This window comes from Pelecanus crispus, chromosome 1 (genome assembly GCF_030463565.1).
Source record: "Pelecanus crispus isolate bPelCri1 chromosome 1, bPelCri1.pri, whole genome shotgun sequence".
NCBI lineage: Eukaryota > Metazoa > Chordata > Aves > Pelecaniformes > Pelecanidae > Pelecanus > Pelecanus crispus.
Window position 1 is genome coordinate 38,009,635 of NC_134643.1, and position 21,837 is coordinate 38,031,471.

The following is a 21,837-nucleotide window of genomic DNA, read 5'->3' on the forward strand; positions in this document are numbered from 1 at the left end:
GCTTTGTGCTCATTTGAGCGTGTTGTATGTTAATTCAGGCACTGTGGATATTATTCTGTCTATATTTTTAAAGTAGAAACACTGTGTTCAGCAAAGCTTAAATAATTCCCCAGAATTTCACTAATCTCTTTAATGATGGTAAGGCAGTGTTTAGTCTTTCCATGTTTGTGTTGGGGGGGGGAGTTTAAAATTTCAGTTCCACATTTAGCTATTTTAAGAAGTATGTTTATCAAATCTTAATTAAAATATCTGATTTTGAATTCGTACAGTCATCTTAACCTGACTTTCTGGGAAATCTTGTTGGAGTGGTGTTTTGGTGGAGGGGGAATATTACTACTTGGTAGAGCTTTATGTACACTTGCTTTCATATTTCTGCTGCCACAGCTTGTCTGCTTCTCTAATCTGTTTTATGTAGTGACAGCACACTCTTTAAATAGTAGTAGCAGAGGAAAAATGGAAATGTTTAGTGTGGGAAGTACACGGAAATATGAAACTAAACTAAAAGGGGAAATGTACTTTGAAATTTGGCACAATAGTATTTTCCAGTGATGTGTCTTATCATTTGGGAAAATCTGTTCCATTTATTTTGGTGTGCAGTATATTGAATGTGATTTCTTTAATTGTTTCCAGAGGTTTATAATTTATTAATGGAACTAAAAAACGGAGAGGAGCCGTTCGCAGTGTATTTTGAGGTTTTTTACATAAAACTTGTCAGAAATTGTAATTTTGAAATGCAAAGCCCCTATGTTAGATTTTCAATTTGGCTTGATGTCATTAGAGAACATGACTTTAGTGATTTATGCTGGGGAGCGTTTATGGGCAATTGAAGAGGGAATTGCTCTTCCCTCGCAGCGTATATGATCTCCTCGGTGGGCTGCTCAGCTCTGCAGTGCTTGGTTGGTGTCCAGCCAGCCTGTGCACATGCATCCCCCAGCCTGCAGGTCTGCAGCCCCGGGTCCTGCTGAAGGGTTGCATGGGGGAGAGGAGGATGCTGTTGGTCTGTCAGGTCAACCTTACTAGGAAAGGGGAGGAACTGTGGACATGGATTATATGGCGTGTTGGGAAGAGTGGGGAGTATTCTTAGGAGGGTTTCTTCCTGGTACTGCCCTGGGGTAATTTCTGTAGTGCATTCAGGATCCAAAATCCATGGGAAAATGGGTTTCATTCTGATACTTGTTAGTGAAAGTGTTAGCTTTCAAACGGAAAATACTGCTACCTGACTGGAAGAACAGTACTGGAAGAATAGTAAAAATATTAAAGTGTCGTCTACCACATCCAGTTTATTTACTGAATTTCATTGCTTAAGTGTTAAGTATTAGACACTGATAAAACTACTGATGTTCTCAGTTTCTTCAGCATTTCAACCCAATGAATGTGTTGGATTATGTATCATGGTAATTGTTTCACAGTTTGAAACTGTACAGAGACAACGTAACAGGTTTTTTGTTTACTAGTGATTTTTCTTTGCATTCATAGGACTGGAAAGTAATACAATGAGAATTGTGATTTCTAAAAATTCTGAAACACAGAATATACCCCTTCCTGTGGAATTCTGGAAGAGAATTCCAGAAGCTACAAAGATTTCGGTTCTGCATTAGCTCTGCTTACTGAAAACACTACAAAAACATTTTTGCTCTGAGACTATACATTTTTATTTATCTTCAGTATTCTTATTTCTTTCCAGATATTTATGTACGAAATAGCATCTAAAATACTTATTTTCTTCTCTTCCAGGCTGCTGAATCAGGAATAATAAAAGTGAAAACAATAGCTGCACGGAACGCTGATATTTTGGCAGGTAATTATTTGCAATGCAATGGGAAAAGTAAACTTAGGTTACAGATCAAAATGTTAAAAAGATGTCTTGGATATGTGTAATAATCCTACATGTCTTTTAGCGTGTGCTATGTCAATGATGCTTTACTTTTGGGCACCTAGCAAAAAATCCAGAAGCATGAGAATTTTTTAATACTACTTCTGTTTCATGTTAGTGCTATACTGATGCTGAGGAAGGTCTCCATTTTCAGGTGTGGCTCTACAAAAGTAATCATCCACTTCGAAAAACAGCATGAAATGCTTAGACTCCAAATTCTCAATGTTTTATTCACTGTCTATGTTCATCACAGCTGTTGTTGAGTGCTTAGTGTGGAGTTCTGCAGTATGATCCTCATCTGTGTGTTTAGTATGAGAGTCTAGCCTTTGGAGACTTGTACCTGGCAGGCAAATATCCATCTTAATCTGAGACAAGGTCATTCAATTTAAGATGTACCATTGCCTTGAGGGACAGGAGATATCTTGTGAGTCCCAGCTTTGTAAGTGCTTAAAACATATCTCTGACTTTCTTCAGCTTTATTAAATAGCATGTAAGTTGATGGCTTCTTGCCAGTTGCTGGTAAAGCCTTTAAATGTCCCTGTATTAGTACTTGAGTGTTCACCCCAGCTGTAGTCAAAGTCCTTAAAATGCTAAATTATTTGAAAGGTCCAAATGAAATAGATGTAAAACTATTTCTTGTTGTGAGGTATGTAAATCAGATATTGGTAAGGAGGCACTTTCTAGAATTATTTGAAGTAGCAGTCCCACCCCTCAAGATTTCACTTTAATGCCTCTTTTTTATTTGTTTATTTTCTTTGTTTTTACTGCTGTCATGAATGCTGACATAAGTGGGAAAACTGTGCCAGGTAATGTCAGCTATATCAAAATACACAAATGAACAAGAGAAATCTCTAGTTAGCCATTTGGGAAGCTGTTGACATTCTTTGGAGTACTACTGTGTAAAGAACTTTATATTTTAGAAAGATAGTTTGTAATCCTGCAAAATTCTTTGGTTTTTAATCTTCATTTCAAAGTGAAGAGATGTGAAAGATCATTGATTTTGGCCATAGAGGGACAGTCTTTACTTTTACTTTCTGAGGGAACACTTTCTGGTAGTTGGTCAGTTTTTATAAGTACTTTTCCTTTGGAAGGTTTAAACTAGAACGTAGTTAGTATTGATTTCATTCATCAAAAAAAAGGTGCAGATTTGTTGTTATGAGGTTTGGAAAACCAGCAGGTGCTAGAAGTTATTTTGATTGATTGAAACTTTTTTCCTGGTAAGAAACTGCGGAACAGAAGGGAATATATTTTTTGCCTGCACGTTTTCCAGCATTCCACAGTTTAAATGTAATGCCGTTAAAACAGTCTCAGTGCTTTATGGACGCTTGTATTTTTTGAGGTATCTGTTGTAACCTAATCTTGTAGATAAGTTAATGTCAAGATCTCTGTTGTCTCCTATCTGCTGTTTTTTGGAGGGTTTTTGGAGGAAGATATTACATATACTTTAGTAACAATAAAGCTGCAAAAGGATACTGTAATTGTGCAATCCAGTGAAGTAGATACTTTTTGACTGCTAGTTGATTTAGGACATTTGCTAGACATTCTAGTAATCCAAATAAATATTTTGATCAGGATATGATTTTTCTTTATATTTTAATATAAACTGTCATTTCACTAAAATAGATGAGAACAACTGTATCAGATTGTTTTGAATAAGCTGACCTGATGCTTTCTTGAAGCATTACACTGTGTAGGATTATAATTCTTAGGAAAATAGATGACATCTTAAAATGACAAATGCACAGATGTAATATTATGTCTGGTGAGATGTGTTTAACTTGCCAGAACTCTGAGGTCATTGATCTAACTTCCTCCTTTCTTTTTGAAAAGTTAAGTTGAGCAGTTTCAAAGTCTTCATTCTTGGCAGTCTGTGCGTGCTTTATAATTTATTTATGAGGATTTGAGTAATTCCAAAAGAGAAGTCAGCTTGTGCTTTATATCGGAGGAGATAAATGTGAGAAATATTTCCACATGGCTCTGAGATGTGCAATTCATACTTTTGTTTTAGAAGTTCTTTTAAAAAAATTAGAATTACAGTCTTGCTGATGGAATGAAGGAGTAAGTTTTACTTTCCCAAAACTTCTTTTTTTGATGTGGTTCATTATGATAGATTCCTTTTCTAATATATTCTTACATAATATTGGTAGCAAAATGGAAGCAGACCAGGATATAAGAAAATTTTTGTGTATTTTAAGACTAAAGCTAATATAATGATCAGTACCAAACCAGATCTATGAAACATTAATTTTTCAGCTTCATAAAGTAAAAATCCTTGTATAGATCCTGTTGTGAGATTACTGTTTGTAATGGATTATATGAAAAATAGTGTAAAAGGTTTAAATTTTTCTTTGTCCTGTTATTTATTAACTCTTATACCATTTTTGCCATTCCAGACTTTATCATGAGTCTTATGTTAAGGATAATTGTTTTGTGGTATCTTTTTAAAAATTCTGCTTTCTTCCTTTTGCGTGATGGTTAGAATTTAATGGCAATTCAGAAATTTATATGAGTGAAGAAGCATTTGTGCCCAGCTCTGGGCTCTATTGGCCACACGTTGTAGGTGTTCATAGACTATAAAGGCAGCTTAGACATCTAGCTCACATGTAGACACTGACAGTTAGATGCCTAAATTACATGTCTTAATTGGGAACAAACTTCCATTTTTGATGAAGTAGCCAATGTTTTGTTTTTACTTTGAAAATCATGGAGTGTTTCATAAGAGAACAGTATTGGTGGATGTGGTTTATGCTGTATATTTTAAAAGCAGGTTTATTTGCTTTATAGTTACATTAAAAAAACCTGTTGAAATCAAAGCAGATTGTTAAAGAGGCAGTGAACCTATGTATTCATTCACATTTATGCTGACATTTTAATTGGTTTTGATCAGGCATTTGGTGCACGGTCAGCCTCTGTCAACTGGATGTAGAGCCTGTACTGGCTCTGAAGAGGCTGACGAAGCTATGGACTGTATATGTGTTAATACCACCCTGTAAGAACTATTACCTTATAGAAAGTTGGTATCTACAATTCATACTGGCCTATTCTTTTCATAGAAACTTGTTAGTCATGTTAGTTAGTGCTTCAATTGAAAAATATCACTAAAATATATTTTTGTAATTTTTACCTTGATGTTTCATTTTTTTTTTCCAAATTAGTTGTGGTGATACTTAATAATAAACCCTCCTAAGAGCCAAACTTCAAATTGCTCAATAGAAAGAATAAAATCGATCATGTTTGCATTTTTATGTATTTTATGTATTTTTTGTTTGTTTGTGGTAAGATCTGTGCTCTAAAAATGTGTGTGAAATTTTTTTCATGAACACATTTCTCTTATTACACATAGACTAAAACACAGTGTATGACATTCAGTGTAAGAACACACACTGAACTGTCAGCTGTGAGGAAATTTTTAATATCTGAAATAGTGGTGAGCGGCTAAAATCTTAAAAGTTTGCATGAATCAACAACCATACCTGCAAACAGAAAAGCACTCTTTGGTCAGAGTCATGCTTTCCTTTCATCTTTCAGAAATACTTTCTTCCTTTTTTGATTTCATGAAGTTTATCTCAGATTTAGAATTACTTTTATGGGGAAAAAACTTTTAAAAATATCAGTGTGGAATGTTGTATTCATTGTGAAGTTTTTTCTCCTAAAAAAAAAAAAAAGGTAGTTTATGAAACTTGTGTTTTCTCCTGACAGAGCTTCGTTTTAAGCTGCCCTTTCTCAGTAAAACACTGGTTGAAAAATTTATAGCCAGGTGTACAAAGAATCATAGAATCGTTTAGGTTGGAAAAGACCTTTAAGATCATCCAGTCCAACCATTAACCTACACTACCAAGTCCACACTAAACCAATCAAGGGTAGACTAGACCAAACCATGTCCCAAAGTGCCACATCTGCCCGTTTTTTGAACACTTCCAGGGATGGGGACTCCACCACCTCTCTGGGCAGCCTGTTCCAATACCCAGGATATAAACAGTCCAGTCTCTTTCTCCTCCCGTTTTGTCAGTGGCATTTTGTTATTCCTCTTTGTACTGCGTGCTTTGATATGTCTCTCAGTGCCACACTTTGTGTTGCTTTTGAGTTCGGTGCCAAGGGGAAGCAAAGCAGAAGGAGAAGGCTACCAGCCTGAGGCTGATCACCGCTGCAAGGCCAGGGAAAGCTCTGGGGTGGGCAGAACCTTACAGCTTCTTACTAACCAAATGGGCTCTAAATGACCGGTTTGGATTTGGAAAGAGAGAGTCATTTGAGTGTGTAAGGGACAAAGTGCTTGGGGTTTGAGCCTCAGCCAGGGTAATTGCGGAAGTGAGCTGTGGCAGCCCAGTGTCTGTCTTCACTTGGCTTTTCCCTGTGGTGCAAGCATAAGTCCTAAATTTCCAGGACTGGAGATTGCTTTTTGTTAATAGGTATGATTAACAAATTTTGCGTTGTATTTTTGAAAGCGTTAAAACATTGACTGCTTCCATATCTCTTTTTGAAAGCATTGAAAGAGAACAGCTCAGAGGTAGTTCAGCCTTTTCTAATGGGCTGTGGAACAAAGGAACCAAAGATCACTCAGCTGTGTCTGGCAGCCATACAGAGGCTCATGTCCCATGAAGTTGTTTCAGAGGTAAGATCAATCTTTATATAAATACATAAATATTTCAGTGTGAGAGATACATGAGAAATACTGAAGGTGAATGCTTTTTTTTAGGAGGCTGTTTATATTACAATGAACGTAGTCTGCAAAGTATTTTATTCATATCTGTTTTTAAAAAAATGGTAATTTAAAAGAAAACCTTTTTGACCATGAAAAATGGAAAAGAAAAAAAGAGGTGAGGAAACATTAGTGACTTCTAGAAGGAAATTCATGTAAATTCAGAACAGTTCATTTAGTTTGCGTTCTTACACTGCAGGAGCAGAACATGTAATGGTGCTCGATAAATATAATTCCTAAGGTGGCATCCACAAAATTTACTCTGTGTGATATCATTACCTGTTATGGTTTTGTTACATGTTACTTTTAAAAATAAGACAAAATGGATGCACATTTCCTGCAACTGTAAATATCATGATACAGTATGGTACTGCATGTATAGTGTGTTAAGAAGCTGGTAAAACTAATACTGTTAAAATATACCTTCAGTTGTGCTTGAATAATGTAAAATTAAGCTGTTTTTTCTGTGATAGGAATGAATTTTGAGTGAAGCTCAAATTGAATTTTGGGAAGCTTGTGACAACGAAATTGGCTTTATGTTCTCAATGTAGTCCTACGGTATATTCAATATACAGTAAATTTGCCAGTAAACAAGCAAATTCAGTTATAATATGCATTCATGAGAGTGCTCTTCTTACAGGTGTACACATGATATACCAGTATGTAAGCATCTTAATTGTAGGCAAAAAATTATTTCTTTGTAGGCTGCAGCGGGAAACATTATTAATATGCTTTGGCAACTGATGGAAAATAGTCTTGAAGAACTTAAATTGCTTCAGACAGTTCTTGTCCTTTTAACAACCAATACAGTTGTGCATGATGAAGCACTGTCCAAGGTAAGAATTTGTTAGTGCCAACTATACTACTTAAAATATCCAAGAGGAAAAATGAGCAGAAATTTTACATACGAAGCATTTGGAAATAATGGAAGCGGAGGGGGCTCTTTTGATTCTGGTGTATTCCTATTGTCTTTATATCTAGACTCTGAAAACAGGATTTCTTTTAGCTTCCTTTTCAATCTGTTTTTTAATTCCTCCACATTAATATATTTCTGACGTAATGGGAACTTTAAATAAAAACTTTGGGCCCAATGTCTGCCCTTCTCATCTGCTAAATTCATTGTATGCATGTTTTCGAACTGAAATCAGAGCACATAGCGCAGTGTAATCTCTCAGTAATAAAGCAAATATTAGAAGAAGCTGCCTGCCACCCTGCCTTAAATCTCTTTCAGAAGCAGTACAGTTATTGCTCTTTCAGTCAGAACTGAAATAAATTTATTGCATAATTTTAAACATGTACCATTTTGGATATTATGTTTCAACTAAGACAAAACATAAGGATTCCGATCCATTTTAATCTTAAGTTAGAAGATACTTCTCTTTGAAGGAGCAACATTGTTTACCCATCTGTGCATTGTGAAGTTCTGTTTAAAGTTAAGTTCCTCTTCTAGGTTACATTTTATAATTTTTTCTCTTTAACTTAAGAAAGATCTTTTGGTTTTAAACAAATCATTCTAAATTGCTGTCTTTATTATGCTCTGCCTTCAGTGTATTGGTTTAATATCAGAGCATAGTGGGGTTTTTTTTGTTTGTTTGGGGGTTTTTTTTTTTGAGAGAGAGAGAATAGAATTGAATATTTTTGAAGGCATTGTGTTCTGGAAGGTGGAAGGTTTTCAGTTTTTCTTTGCTTCTGGTTTTAATGAAATGGCTTCCTAGCTGGCTAAATGTGTGAATATTGAAATCATTGTTAATCTGTTTAACCAAGGGAAGGAAAAACACGAAAGGAAATGAACCTAAGTTACAAATGTCTGCTGAAGGCAGGAAGATAATTGAAAATTTATAAAACCTATAAATGGCAGAATAGAAACTTGCTGAGGATTGAATGGTTTGTCAGTAGGTTCTTTTTTGACTTGAGTGGTCAAATTATGTCAAAGACTCTTCAGCACGATCTTGTTTCTTTTGTTCCAGATAACACTCATTTTCCAAATAAGGTGCTGTGTTCTTGGGCAGAAGCATGATTTTTGAAGAAAATGGAAATACTTTAGAAAGTGGGATTGTCAGCCATTAACTGGGTAGCAGATGTTCTTTAACAACCTGCAATGTTGCTGTTTGATCACGTTTGAATGTAGGCTCTAGAAGGAGACAGTTGCTGTTTATGTCCACCATACCTTTCCCTTCTGCTTCTCATCAATTCTTTCACTTATTCCCCTGCCTCCATATACCCTCTCTCTCTCTCACCCCCCTTATTCTTAGGTTCTTGGTATCTACATCGTATTTCAGTCACTTTTTTTGTGTGCATCTTCCAAACACATTTTTCAACATCCTTTATTTTCTCTTCTCTCTAATGTCTAGAAACTTTCTACTTTTGGACACCAGCCACAAGAGCATGTGGGTGCAGCAGTGTCAAATAAGTAGGGAACGTCTTTCCCAGCACGTCTTCCTCTTGTCTTGTATGCTGATCCAGAAGCATGCTCACATAGTACAATTACTGGAGAATCTAATTGGTGCACTTCTAACAATTTCCTTAGTGCACGTTAAAATCTAGTACATTTAGAAATGTATAGTCAAATTTGGGCAGACTCTGACAGGGGTAAGAAAAAAACATTCCTTGCAGAGCAATATCCTGTAAAATTTCTTGGTGTTGTCCAAGGCCTGAAATGAATAGACTTTCTCAGTTAACCAAATATAAGCATTACTTGGCATGGGTAAAATGGTGCAATGGTTTGTTTGTTTTTTTCCCCTCAAGATTCTTTTGAGAAGTATCTGAAAGTTGGGTTTTGTTTTTGTTTTTTTTTTTTTCCCCCCATGTTGAAAGGTTCTTAGAGAAAATCAGTTTGAGCCAGCCATATATTGCATATTCATGTTTCAGCTTGACCGATTTAAATTAAGAAAATTACTGGTAAACCATCTTGAAAAGCTGCTTAATATAGGCACTGCTGTTAGATTAACCTAGAGAATCATGTAGTATCTTCTGAAAGTCCAGAGGTCTATGATTGCGTTGTAAAATTTCAAACATGGGGATATCATCTGAGCAGAGTCCACAAATAATTTACAAGAAAAAGAAGCAAAAGAAAATTCTGAATCTTGTATGGCTTAGAACATGTAGTGCTATGGCTAGGTGTAGTTGAGGTTCATGCAAATGCAAGAACACAGAATAAGGACAAAAGAACAGGAAATACAGGTTTCGCTACATATACAGATGTTAATTTTCAAAATTCATTATAAAATAAGTAAGTATTAAATCATGTGTTAGAGGTAATATGAAATCCAATGGGGAACAGTATTCAGGTCACTGCCAGCACAATGACACACTAAAATACGCACCTTAGGAATAATAGCAGTTGAGGCAACATAGTTGTGAAAGTATTGTGATTTAACGTGCGAGAGGAATGGCATTTTAGCTTTGGAGTTGACTGACCTTTCTGTGATTAACCATGTAATCCTGATGTTCTTCTGACATTAATATTCATACAAGTTGTTTTATGTGGTTGATTACTGTGTATTCTCTGTATGATGATTGTAGTTTTATTGGCACATCATAATGTCTTCAGTTAATACCACATCTAGATTACCTTTGGGGAGGATTACTAAAGAGGTTTTTGGCTAGGGTAATCCATAAAACTTGTTCTGGTTCTTCAAATTTAAAATGATTAAACCATTTTTTTTTTTTCAGGCAACCTTTTGACAAACTAGTGGAAAGCATTCCTTAATCAGCTATCTTGACTCAGCAAAAAGATGAAAATATATTGTTGTAAGGTGGTTTGTTTTTTGGTTTTTTTTTTTTTTTTCTTTCAGGCAATTGTACTTTGTTTTCGGTTGCACTTCACAAAAGATAATATCACAAATAACACTGCAGCAGCTACAGTACGGCAGGTAGTTACTGTTGTATTTGAGAGAGTGGTTGCTGAAGATGAACGATACAAAGGTGGGCATACTTACTCTGCTTGCTTGTATTAACCTGTTTTTTGGACACACATCAAATGTTTATCTTTTTTCAGATAAATAGTAAAAAATCTATAAACATTATTAAAAAAATCACAGACATTATTAATTGTTACTGTTTTTTCTACATTTATTTGTATTCAAAGGAGATGAAATCCTTAGCCATTGTGTCAGTCCAAGTCAGTACAGCAATATATAAAAACTAGATTTTTTTCAAGCTGTGAGAACTGGTCTTCAGGTTAGTATTGTGAAGGAATTTGAGGTGAGGGTGTCATTTAAGATGAAGGTAACTTAGATTACTGAGTGTGAAATAAATGGCAGTAGTAGTTTTGAAGAGAACATTTATTGGAAAGAAGTGCTTGGTATTGATGATCTTTGGTATTCAATCTAACGTTTATTTCTGCAGACATGATAAGTTGCAGAAGAATTACCTGGCCATTCTCCTAGAATCTTTTTGTAAGAACACTTAATGCATACTTGATTTTCAACAGTTCCTTTGTTCACCAAACTGTTTTTTGTTTTTACACAGATACTATTGACCAGCCAGTTGCAGTTCAAGGAAATAGTAACAGAAGATCTGTCAGTACACTGAAGCCATGTGCTAAAGATGCATATATGCTTTTTCAGGTAGTTGGGGAGCATATATTTATACATTTGCAGTTATGATTGGGTGCTTCTTAGTTGGGGAGCATATATTTATACATTTGCAGTTATGATTGGGTGCTTTTACATTGCTGTAAGAATTTTTTAAAAATTGCTGTTGGCATATTGACAAGGTTCTTAACCAGAGCCTCAGTCTTTCTTACGCACATTTATTGTAATTGGCAATGATATGCTGTATCCCAGGGGGATGATTGGAAAATGAAGACAAAGTGGCCTAGGAAAATTTTACTATAAATCTTAAATAATAGCTAAGCATGCATGTCTGCATTAAATTCGAGAATCTTTTTTCTGTGAGCCAGACATTGCTACTGTAGTTCAGTCTTGCTTCTTGTGCTTGGTATTGTATATTAAAGTCAAGTATATAATGAAAAGTAGTAGTTGTATTCATCACATCAATAAAAATCTTAGCAAATTCACTGGTCTTGAGATATTTTTGACGGCAGGAATTAACACAATTGCTACAAGGATACCAGCAAAGTTTAAAATTTCTTTTAAAAAGTTTTTTGCTTAATAATTTATGTGGGGGAAAAAAAAAGTATTTGAGGAAAAATTATGTTGAAATTGGAAAATAACTCACTACAAAAGAGGGAGAGAATGTAGATTTTGTTGTAGACTCAGAACACTTATGCCAGTTACAGGACTGCGCAGAGAATGTAAATGTTACTGTATTCCTTTTTAAGGATCTTTGTCAGTTAGTTAATGCTGATGCTCCCTACTGGCTCGTGGGTATGACAGAAATGACCCGGACATTTGGCCTTGAACTTCTTGAGTCAGTCCTCAATGACTTTCCACAAGTGTTTTTACAGGTGAGTAGTTCTTGGAGGGAAAATAGGAAGACTTGTTTACGTGTGTGATAAAATTTACACGTCATTAACTCCTCTTCAATTTAGCGCGAGTACTGCTTTTCAAAAGGACTTGTAGCTTTTACATGTTGGGTTTTTATGATATAAAAATATCCAATTATATAAAATTGTCCACTTTTTTCTATTCCCATACACCTTATTTGTGCATTTTGTAGAGCATGTTGCACTATTTCACTTTTTGTTTTGCCATTTATATCTCCTCCAAAGATGCATTTTCTTCTCTTGCATGATTTAGACAGCTCTCTAACTTAGTTTGTGGCATTGTTATTTCTACAAAAATGTTAACTTCACCCCACTTGGAAAGCAGCAGAAATCATGACTATGAATTATGTGGGTCTACTGCATATAAATGCACCATGGTCCTGCAGTAACACATTTTAGCAGACAGTAGCTAAATTAAAAAATTAAATATATAATGTGATGTATTAGCAGCCTATTTCAATTTGCAAAATACAAGAAGGGGGGTGCATGGTATGAACCTGACCATGTCATTTCATCATGCTTTTTGGTAGCTTTACAATGGTGTCTGCCGTTCTTCCTTTTCATTCCCCGAGTGTGTAATTTATACTAAGAGTTACATGACTTTAGAGTGCTTGATCATAACAGTAAATGTAAATAAGATGCATAATCAGAGCTACTGGTAGCAATTAAAGAGTATCTGCTTATAATTTGTTCTGTTTTCTTTTTCAGCATCAAGAATTCAGTTTTCTTCTTAAAGAAAGGGTATGCCCTCTTGTTATAAAGCTCTTCTCCCCAAATATCAAATTCAGGCAAGGTTCCAGCACGTCATCTTCCCCAGCACCAGTGGAAAAACCATACTTCCCCATATGTATGCGTTTGCTGAGGGTGGTTTCTGTTTTGATTAAGCAGTTTTACAGTTTGCTGGTAAGAACATATTCAAATTTTCTTTATGCAAATCTGTTTTTCTATTGATATGCCAGTACTGTGATCAGTAATAGTATTAATTAGTTCTTGGGAATGGTTGACCTACACGGAGGGGGGAAAAAAAGTCTAAATATTCTTCTCCTCATATGTGTATTTGTGTTTTCATGTATTCTACATGTATGATTTTATTAAACATGGGCTTGTATAAATTCTCAGACTATATTAGCTGTTGTCTTTTCTGTACTTGACTGCCTTTCAGTTAAGATTTTGGGAACCTTTTGATCTTCTTATGTTGTTTGCCTGGCTTTAGATAATGTTGATTGCTGTGCCTTGTTAATAATTGCTAAGAGGCTTTTGACTTGTGTTGCTAAAGCTGTTGACAGAATGTGAATATGACACATGTTCAGCTGTTCTTACCTCCTGAATTTTAGATATTTGCTAAAAAAGATTTTTTCCTATTTCATTTGTTTACTGTAGCACATATAAGAACTTTACTGCAATGTCTTGTTAGGAACTTAACTCCTTCAATACGATTGCATATGTGGTGTTAGCTTGGCAAAAATATTACAATTATTAGGTATGTTTTTTATATACTTCTGAGTAAATGCTTGTTGAAGGGAATTTTTAGATCCTGTGCAAAACTTTCTGAGATAGGACTCCTAAGATGAAACATGTTTTTTGGAGAAAGTATTTTGTAGGAGGCTTTTTCTTTTAATTTAATGGCTATAAACTGTGTCTTTCAGGTGACAGAATGTGAAATCTTTCTGTCATTGCTGGTTAAGTTTCTGGATGCAGACAAACCACAGTGGCTAAGAGCTGTTGCAGTAGAATCTATTCACCGGCTTTGTGTGCAGCCTCAGCTATTAAGGTATTAAATATATTGAGTTTCACTTTTACATAAAATTTAAGAAATCTTTTTATTTTTCTTTGGTGGAAAACGCTTCCTAAAACATTATAAATATGTAGAAACTTAAATGCAATAAACTCTTCAAGATAATTTTTTATAAAGAAATAGGCAATGCTTATTATCCAGGAAAGGCTGAATTATAGTTACTTGAGTATTTGTCATGGTTTAGCCCCAGACAGCAACTAGGCACCAGGCAGCCGCTCACTCACTCCCCCTGCCCTGGTGGGATGGGGGGGGAGAATTGGAAGAGTAAAAGTGAGAAACACTCCTGGGTTGAGATAAGAACAGTTTAATAATTGAAATAAAATAAAGTAAAATAGTAGTAGTAATAATAACAGTGTAATAATAATAGTAATAATAATAATATACAAAGCAAGTGATGCACAGTGCAATTGCTCACCACCCGCCGACCGATACCCAGACAGTTCCCGAGCAGCGATCGCTGCTCCCCGGCCAACCCCCCCCCCCCAGTTTCTATACTGAGCATGACGTCACATGGTATGGAATAGCCCTTTGGGCAGTTTGGATCAACTGTTCTGGCTGTGCCCCCTCCCAGTTTCTTGTGCACCTGGCAGAGCATGGGAAGCTGAAAAGTCCTTGACTAGCATAAGCAGTACTCAGCAACAACTAAACCATCAGTGTGTTATCAACATTCTTCTCCTACTAAATCGAAAACACAGCACTATGCCAGCTACTAGGAAGAAAATTAACTTTATCCCAGCTGAAACCGGGACAGTATTCCAAACCCTCTCTGTCTTAGCAGTGTTAAAAGAGCATTTACTTAAAACTAAAGTTTATTATTCACCTAAATATTTGCATTTTAAAATGTGCTTTTAGTCTACAGCTTGGGGGGGAGGGGACGTTGCTGTTAAAATATGCTTTCAGTCCCTAATTTGTCAAATTCTTGTTATATTTTATAAAATACTTTCCAGGTCCTTTTGTCAATCGTATGATATGAAGCAACATTCCACTAAAGTTTTCCGTGATATTGTGAATGCACTGGGGTCCTTCATCCAGTCGCTATTTCTTGTACCAAGCACAGGGAATACATCAGCGACACCAAGCCAAACTGGTAAAGCCTTGTCCTTCCTATCATTTTAACTTTCCAGCATTTTCTTGTAATAATAAATTCTGATTTGATTCATTATATACATTTGGCTTGGTACAGTTCTGTACTTCTGTGTTCACTGAGCTGAAAAGCTAGTGTGAGACAAACTAGTGTTTTCAGGTCTGGTACAACAGGTGATTTTTATCTACCTGTATTGTGGGGAAGACGTAGGCCCCAGACAGCAGAGCAGTGCTCCTGTATCTGCTTCTGCAGCAGCCAAGCTCCTTGGTTCACAACTTTTCTGAGGGAATTTCTGAGGGAATTATTTCTAATTTCTGACTGTAACAAATTTGTCTGATTTCTGTCTCATTGTGTGTGGATGTTATTTATGGCAGTGTCCAACTGAAGTAGTAAGACAGTGTGTGTTTGCTTCCTTCTGGGAGGCAATAGCTAATCCTTCTGATGTTCAGGGACAAAACTGGACTGAGGAAGCCAAGAGGTAGAAAGGAAAATCTGTATTTTACAGATGATCTTTGCTTTTTCTGTAAGCTGAAAACAGTCACTTACTGAAAATACATCTGATTGTCTTTTCTAGCAGCCAGGGTTTTGGCATTTCACTAGGTATATTTTTATTTCTATAAGAAGAAATGGTCCTCCTGTTAATGCCTTTGCAGGTGTTTATGTCCAACTTAAGGCGCTCTGCTTCTTCCCATGGTTCTGGAAGCAGAGGCCTCAGCAACAAACAACCTAAAAATAATTTCTAAGGGTGTCTTTTGATATGCCTTCTTAAGAGATAATAAACAGGTAATCAAAGTATAATTATTATCTATCATATCTACTATTAAATCAATAAACATTACAAAGTCTGGTTTTAGACTCTCACCTTCCAGGGTTCACTCATGAAGTCTGAGTTCCAAGTTGGTGTTAGCATTGATAACGTGAAGAAATTTGTGTCAATAGCTGCTGTTCAATAGCTGTCTGTATGGAAGCTGATAGAGCACTTCTATCAGTATTATTTCTGGGTTAGTTTAAGCCACTTAAGGTAAATCAGAAAAGCACTTTTCATCGTGTTAACATGCACATATGAGAAGCCATTCTAAAATACTCACTCTCCTGAAAACTTAAATTTTGCCTTCATGTGAAACAGCACTGCAACTAGGGTCATACCCTTAGTGCTGTTGCTATTTCTCTGGCTTATTGTTCCAGTTTGTTTTCTCCTTTACCTTTTCACTTCTTTCTGCCTGAGTGTTTCTCATGTCTCTTTCTCCTGCATTTCTCTTTCTGCCTCTTTCCTCCTATGGCCACGGTTAACATGCAAAGAGCATATCAATGCAACCTACTTTTTGAACTGAGTCTTCTGATTGTAATGATAGTCCTCTCATAGCAAGCTGTCGTATACAGGTGTAGTTGGCTTTTGAGCCTCAGTTTTGCAACAAGGTAGCTGTTGCATAGGAGAAGTTGAAAGCTGCATCTACCTAAGTTTTGTGTCACTTTTATTATACTGGTGTAATGTAAGCCTTTTTACCACTGTAAGGAATAATGTATTGATATAAAAATAGTAGTATATGTCTGACTGCTCAGTGAGATCACAGAAAATGACACCAGTGTAACTGTGTTTGTGTTAGTGGCAGCATTTGGTTAACCATTTCCATTTAGAAGTATGATTTTGTTGTTTCAGTCTGCTAAGCTTCACTGTGTTAAAGTGTATACATAGGCTTCTGTGTGTATTCATATTGCCTAAATTAGTCATTTAGTCTCTCTACATATTAAAAGCGAGCACACCAAAATGGCAGTTGTTATACTCATGTATTAGGTGCTGAGTCGCCTTCTTGGGGACTCTGCCCTTCTCTCCCCATTGTACAGAGAGAGTCTGAACTTGTGGTACCTACTCCTAGTAAGTATAGACCTCCTTCTGTATGTAGGAAGTGTATATATTCAGAATTCTGTGTCCTTTTATCTGCTTTTTTTTGGCTTCTTAAATTGCAACCAAAATTTGTTCCCTCGTAGCTATTGGTTGGCATGTTGTCAGCTCTTCCCTGATGCGGTTTGTTTTCTTCTACCTTGGCATGGAACAGATTCAAACATTGCAGTTCTCTTTGAGTTTCTTCTTGTGGCTTTTGCATTTCTGAAATCTTTAAAGTTTGTGATGATCTTTATTCTTGGAATGATTAACCTGTCTTTCCTGCTACTGAGTTCTAGATGCAACTATTCAAATAATCCTTAACTTCTAAATATCTGTCTGACTCTTCACTAAAATGTATATTGTTTTATTGAAACCATGTAAGTTTAGTTGTTTCACAGAATGTTATGAATGCTGCTATACTTTTCACAGAAACATTTTATTCTGACTGAAAATAAGGCAGTTGGCATTAGTCAACTGTGCCTTTTAAACTAATTACTTTGCACATAAAATTGTGTTTTAGACAGCAGAGGGAGCTCAAAAATAGGTTTTTGCGTTGGTGGTGGTTTTTATTATTGAGCAGGGCGTCTCAGATTAATCCATGTATCTCAACTTAAAAATTAAACATAGAAATTTGCTGATCACTAAAATTAGATTTGTTAATTTTATCACTTCGTGTTTCTAAACAGGAAGCAACGCATCAGGGAATACTGGCTCAGCACAAACTAACCCGGGAGTGCTTGGAATGGGAGGAGGTGCAACTGTATTACCTGCCTTTGAGTACAGAGGCACTTGGATACCTATCCTGAATGTAACAGTACAAGGCAGTGCTAAAGCTACCTAGTAAGTACCTCTATCTTTTTGAAAATATATGTAACAAATATTTTTATTCCCAACTTGATGGTTTAAGGATTTTTTTAATTAGTGAACACTGAGGTCTTCATTTCACTGTGTTGAGGTATATTATGGATTTTCTTTTTGTCAGTGCCATGAGGTGTTCTGATTTTTTTCTATTTTGTCTGAATGCTCTGGATTCTGATCCAAATATCCCCTATGGCTTTAGCATCTGTTGGATGTTTTTTCTACCATACTGTTGCTGTATTAACTCTTCTCTTTTAGGCCTCACTACAGTATATAACAATTTTAGAGTTTCTTTTTCTGGGTTGTGTAATGGCAGACATTAGGGGCATGAAGCAAATGGGACATCAGTGGGAGTGAAAAATAGCTTTCTTACAACAGCTTTCCTGTATTTACAGTTTTTATTGAACAGGATGTTGTGGTATACAACCTATATACAAAGGTTAGGCTGTGAGTGCTTCTTAGAATGACCAATTATTTTGTCATGGCTTTGTATAATGGAGATCGTGTTCTCAGTTTAAAGCTGTGAATACTACGTTAGTTTTGAAATTGTGGAAGTTTTTTCATGTCAGTAGTGACCACTGAGGATCAGTGTCTTCCAAATTGGAAATTATTTGTACAGCCCATGAAATTTTGGCATACTATTACTCAGTGAAATCAGCAAATAGCCTGGATCTCTATATTTTTTTAAGGCAGAAACTCCTTTATCTGCCTTTTGAGACGCAGAGGGACAAATTCATCCTCGGATTTCAATAGTTCAACATGTATGTGTTGACTTCACTTTTTGTTCCAGTAGTGGCCATGAATGTTATTTGAGGTTACCTGACTGTTCTCAGGAAATGCAAATTTTTAACAGAAATGGATGAAAGCTGGTTCATGCTTTGGCCAGCTACTACAACTTCCTGCTTTTCTTCCTTTTCTTTTTTCTTACTTTCTATTCTTAACTGGCTCGAGAACATTGCAGCTGCTGTCATAGTCTGCTGTGCTGCTCTGAACTTGCTTGTGTCTTAACTTTGGATACCTTCAGTGACTCCATGATTCCGTCTGAGTAATTTTTGCATTCTTTTTTTTCTTCTGTGTAAAATTACAGAGTTGTCGCTAGCATGTACTTTTGTCTGTAGTCCCTGCATGTAAGGAGATGACTAAGTGTAACTGTAGATTTGGGTCACATCCTAACATTGATTCTCTCCTACTGCCAGCATTAGATTTTCATACAAAGGCCACATGTTATACTTTTACACAATTATTGATTTGAGATAAGAATTGTGAACAGAGCTAGCAGAGACCTTTTTGCCAGCGTGGGCCTGTCTCTTTCCAGACTGCTATGCCTTGTCTTCCTCTACATGAGGAAGTGTATATATACAGAGTTCCTTTACATGAGGAAGTAAGTGTTTTTAAGAGGAATAGGCAAAGACTTTTCAAGATTTGTCATGGCCATTCCTATGTAACTGTAAGAACTCACTTCTTTACTTCTTTTATTCAATAGTTTGCTTTCCTGTCTTTGAAAGCAGGAGTACGTGACCTCTACCTCACAGGTACATTGTGACTGTAAAACCCATTAGCAATTTTTTTTTGTTTTACACACACACACACACACACACCCCCCCCAAAACACCCCCCCCCCCCCCCCCAAACCACACCCCCCCCCCCCAAAACACACCCCCCCCCCAAAACACACACACCCCCCCCAAAACACCCCCCCCCAAAACACACCCCCCCCCCCCCCAAAACACACACACACACACACACACACACACACAAACACATATAAACACACACACACACATATAAACACACTTATATGTAGATAGAGGGTGAAATGTTGACCATTTGATTTACCTGTACTGCCTATGCCCCCAGGTATTTAAGGCAGCCATCTTCAGGAAATTAGAGGTAATAACCGAAGTGTTACATACTTGAGAGAAGGAAAATCCTTTCTGCTGAAAAGAGTGGTGACACTGCAGTAGAAAAGTGTCTTTTGTATATTGTAGCTGGAATGCCTAGCCTTTTTAAGAGTAGTTTGTAGAGCAAATGATGAAATGGTGGTTGTGGTAGCAGGTAGTTTTTGTAACAGACTGTCTCTCCTTGTGTAGACACTGCTGCTGTGGCAGCTACAATCTGTTTCCTGTTGGATTTGTAAGTCAGCAGTTCTTTATGTGCTTTTAGGTAAAATATGAAGAAAAGTGGCAATGAGGCTGCAATTCCAGCATAGTGATGTTTTAATTGCATGGTTTTCAGCAGTGAATCATGTAGGCATTTCCTCTTTGCACAGATAACTTCCATTGTTTACCTATGCATGCAGGTGATTAATATTTTGTCATGTATTATCTAGCTATGACAGGCTTTTCCAGTCATGTGGACTCAAAGATAGTGGAACATCTGACTTGTTATCGATTTGTTATAAGTATATTCACACTGTTGTGACTTTCTGACCTGTTTCCTCTGTTGTTCCTATGTACTTGTGTTCTTCTGAATAGGTTCTGTTACAGTGGCTTTAAGTAAAATAATAATAACAGAATAATTCATTCGGTGATGCTTGCTTATATATGTGTTCATTTTTTACAATATTTATTTGCAGATATAAATAATGTGCTCAGGGTTTGTACCCTTTCATTTACTATTTTATTTAGTCTTTTACTTAATGACTTAGTTAATCAAGAAGGTTATTTTCTTGAGTTGCTGTGAATCTTCAAGGATGGCATTTGGGGCCTGTTTGTACTTAACATTCATTTGGAACCTTGTTTTTTATTATTGTTTTTAATCACAGTGGTACTGTTACACACTTACTTGTCATCCTTTCGATTTTTTTAGTTTGGAAATGCTGGACAAAGTAGAGCCACCTATGATTCCTGAAGGCTATGCCATGTCAGTGGCATTTCACTGTTTACTGGATCTTGTCCGTGGTATCACTACCATGATTGAAGGAGAGCTGGGAGAGGCAGAAATAGTCAGTCAAACCACAACAGAGACAACTTCATTACCAGCACAGTCTCCAGAGCAGCAAGACTTGCAGTCTGTATCTGACCAATCAGAGAAGGAACTAGGTATATAAAATACAGCGGTTTAACATAAAGCAGGATTGAAATAGTTCATGCTTTGTTGCTTAAATTTATTGTTTCTAAATCGTATATAAAAACTCTTGATGAAGTGGAGTTTGGGTTTTGGTTTGGTTTTTTTGTAACGGAACAGCAGTAGTCTCTAAAGAAAATACTTGATGTGCTGCTTCTGTCCTATATCACCTTAGCCATAGACTGCTTATGGTGTATTAATACTGCTTTACATGTATGTATGTGGGATGTGAGGGAGAGATAACAGGCATTCTGTTCTCCAGAACTACTTATTCTGCCTTCCTGTGTCCTTAACTCTGCTTAATACTGAGATCCAAGGTCACAAGAGACAACCTGACCGAGAGAAATGTGGCAGTTACAACCACATTAAAAGAAACTTGTATTTCTAGTAACAAGACAAAACTATGTTTTAATGTAGAGGTTTTAAATAAGATGGAAGTCGTTAGGGAAGAACTTCTTTAAAAGCAGAAGTAAGAGGAACTGAGGCTTGTATTTGTGCAACATATGAGGAGTCTGTATATGTACATACAGGAAGCCTTGGCTCTCAAGAGTGATTTTGGCTTGCGTACCAGGAAGCTGAGGCTGCAGTGCTGAAGTTTGTAGTGGGGCACCAACGCTGCAGAAGGGAGGGCAAAGGGGTTTGTCCCGCACACTGCCCCTGGCCTCGGGAGTGCAGAGCTCTCCATGGTGCTGCAGGCAACAGTGCCTGAGCCCAGGGTCATGGCATGGCAGGGGGAGGGAGGGAGGTGTGGAAACCATGTGGGCCGGTGATAGGTCCGTTAGACCTATATTTTTTCCCCTATTAAATTAAAGAAATGGAAAAAATATGGAGAATTATAAATACCAGGGGAGAGTATTTTTCCATCACTGAAAAATTTCAGTGAGTTTCTTGTCCCACATGTGTGCACTTCTGAATGCTTATTTTCACAGACAAAGATTAAAAATAGTTATATATACCTTTGTAAGGTTTGTGTGTGTGTGTGTAATTTAGGACAAGTGTTGCCTTGGTGACATTTTTTACTTTAGCAACGTTACTTTAAATGCTGCTGTTTAAATGGTACTGGTGTGAGTGTGTTTCTGTATACACATATATGTGTCTGGGTAAACGTACGTATAAAAACACACTTCAAAAGAT

General features: G+C 36.5%; 1 protein-coding gene across 7 annotated transcripts in view; it reads left to right on the forward strand.

Moving 5' to 3' along the window:
• Positions 1-21,837, forward strand: part of MON2 (MON2 regulator of endosome-to-Golgi trafficking) — a 117,455-nt gene that overhangs the window by 14,220 nt on the left and 81,398 nt on the right. For 6 of the 7 annotated variants that reach the window (XM_075704619.1, XM_075704629.1, XM_075704639.1 and 3 more), the window contains exons 2-12: positions 1,735-1,798; positions 6,355-6,482; positions 7,274-7,405; positions 10,364-10,493; positions 11,040-11,137; positions 11,854-11,979; positions 12,727-12,921; positions 13,665-13,789; positions 14,761-14,900; positions 17,466-17,619; positions 20,446-20,678. In XM_075704619.1, coding sequence (XP_075560734.1) covers positions 1,735-1,798; positions 6,355-6,482; positions 7,274-7,405; positions 10,364-10,493; positions 11,040-11,137; positions 11,854-11,979; positions 12,727-12,921; positions 13,665-13,789; positions 14,761-14,900; positions 17,466-17,619; positions 20,446-20,678 — 1,525 coding nt within the window. Of the gene's footprint in view, positions 1-1,734; positions 1,799-6,354; positions 6,483-7,273; positions 7,406-10,280; positions 10,320-10,363; positions 10,494-11,039; positions 11,138-11,853; positions 11,980-12,726; positions 12,922-13,664; positions 13,790-14,760; positions 14,901-17,465; positions 17,620-20,445; positions 20,679-21,837 lie in introns of those variants that run through there. The other variant, XM_075704665.1, reaches the window with a different exon arrangement.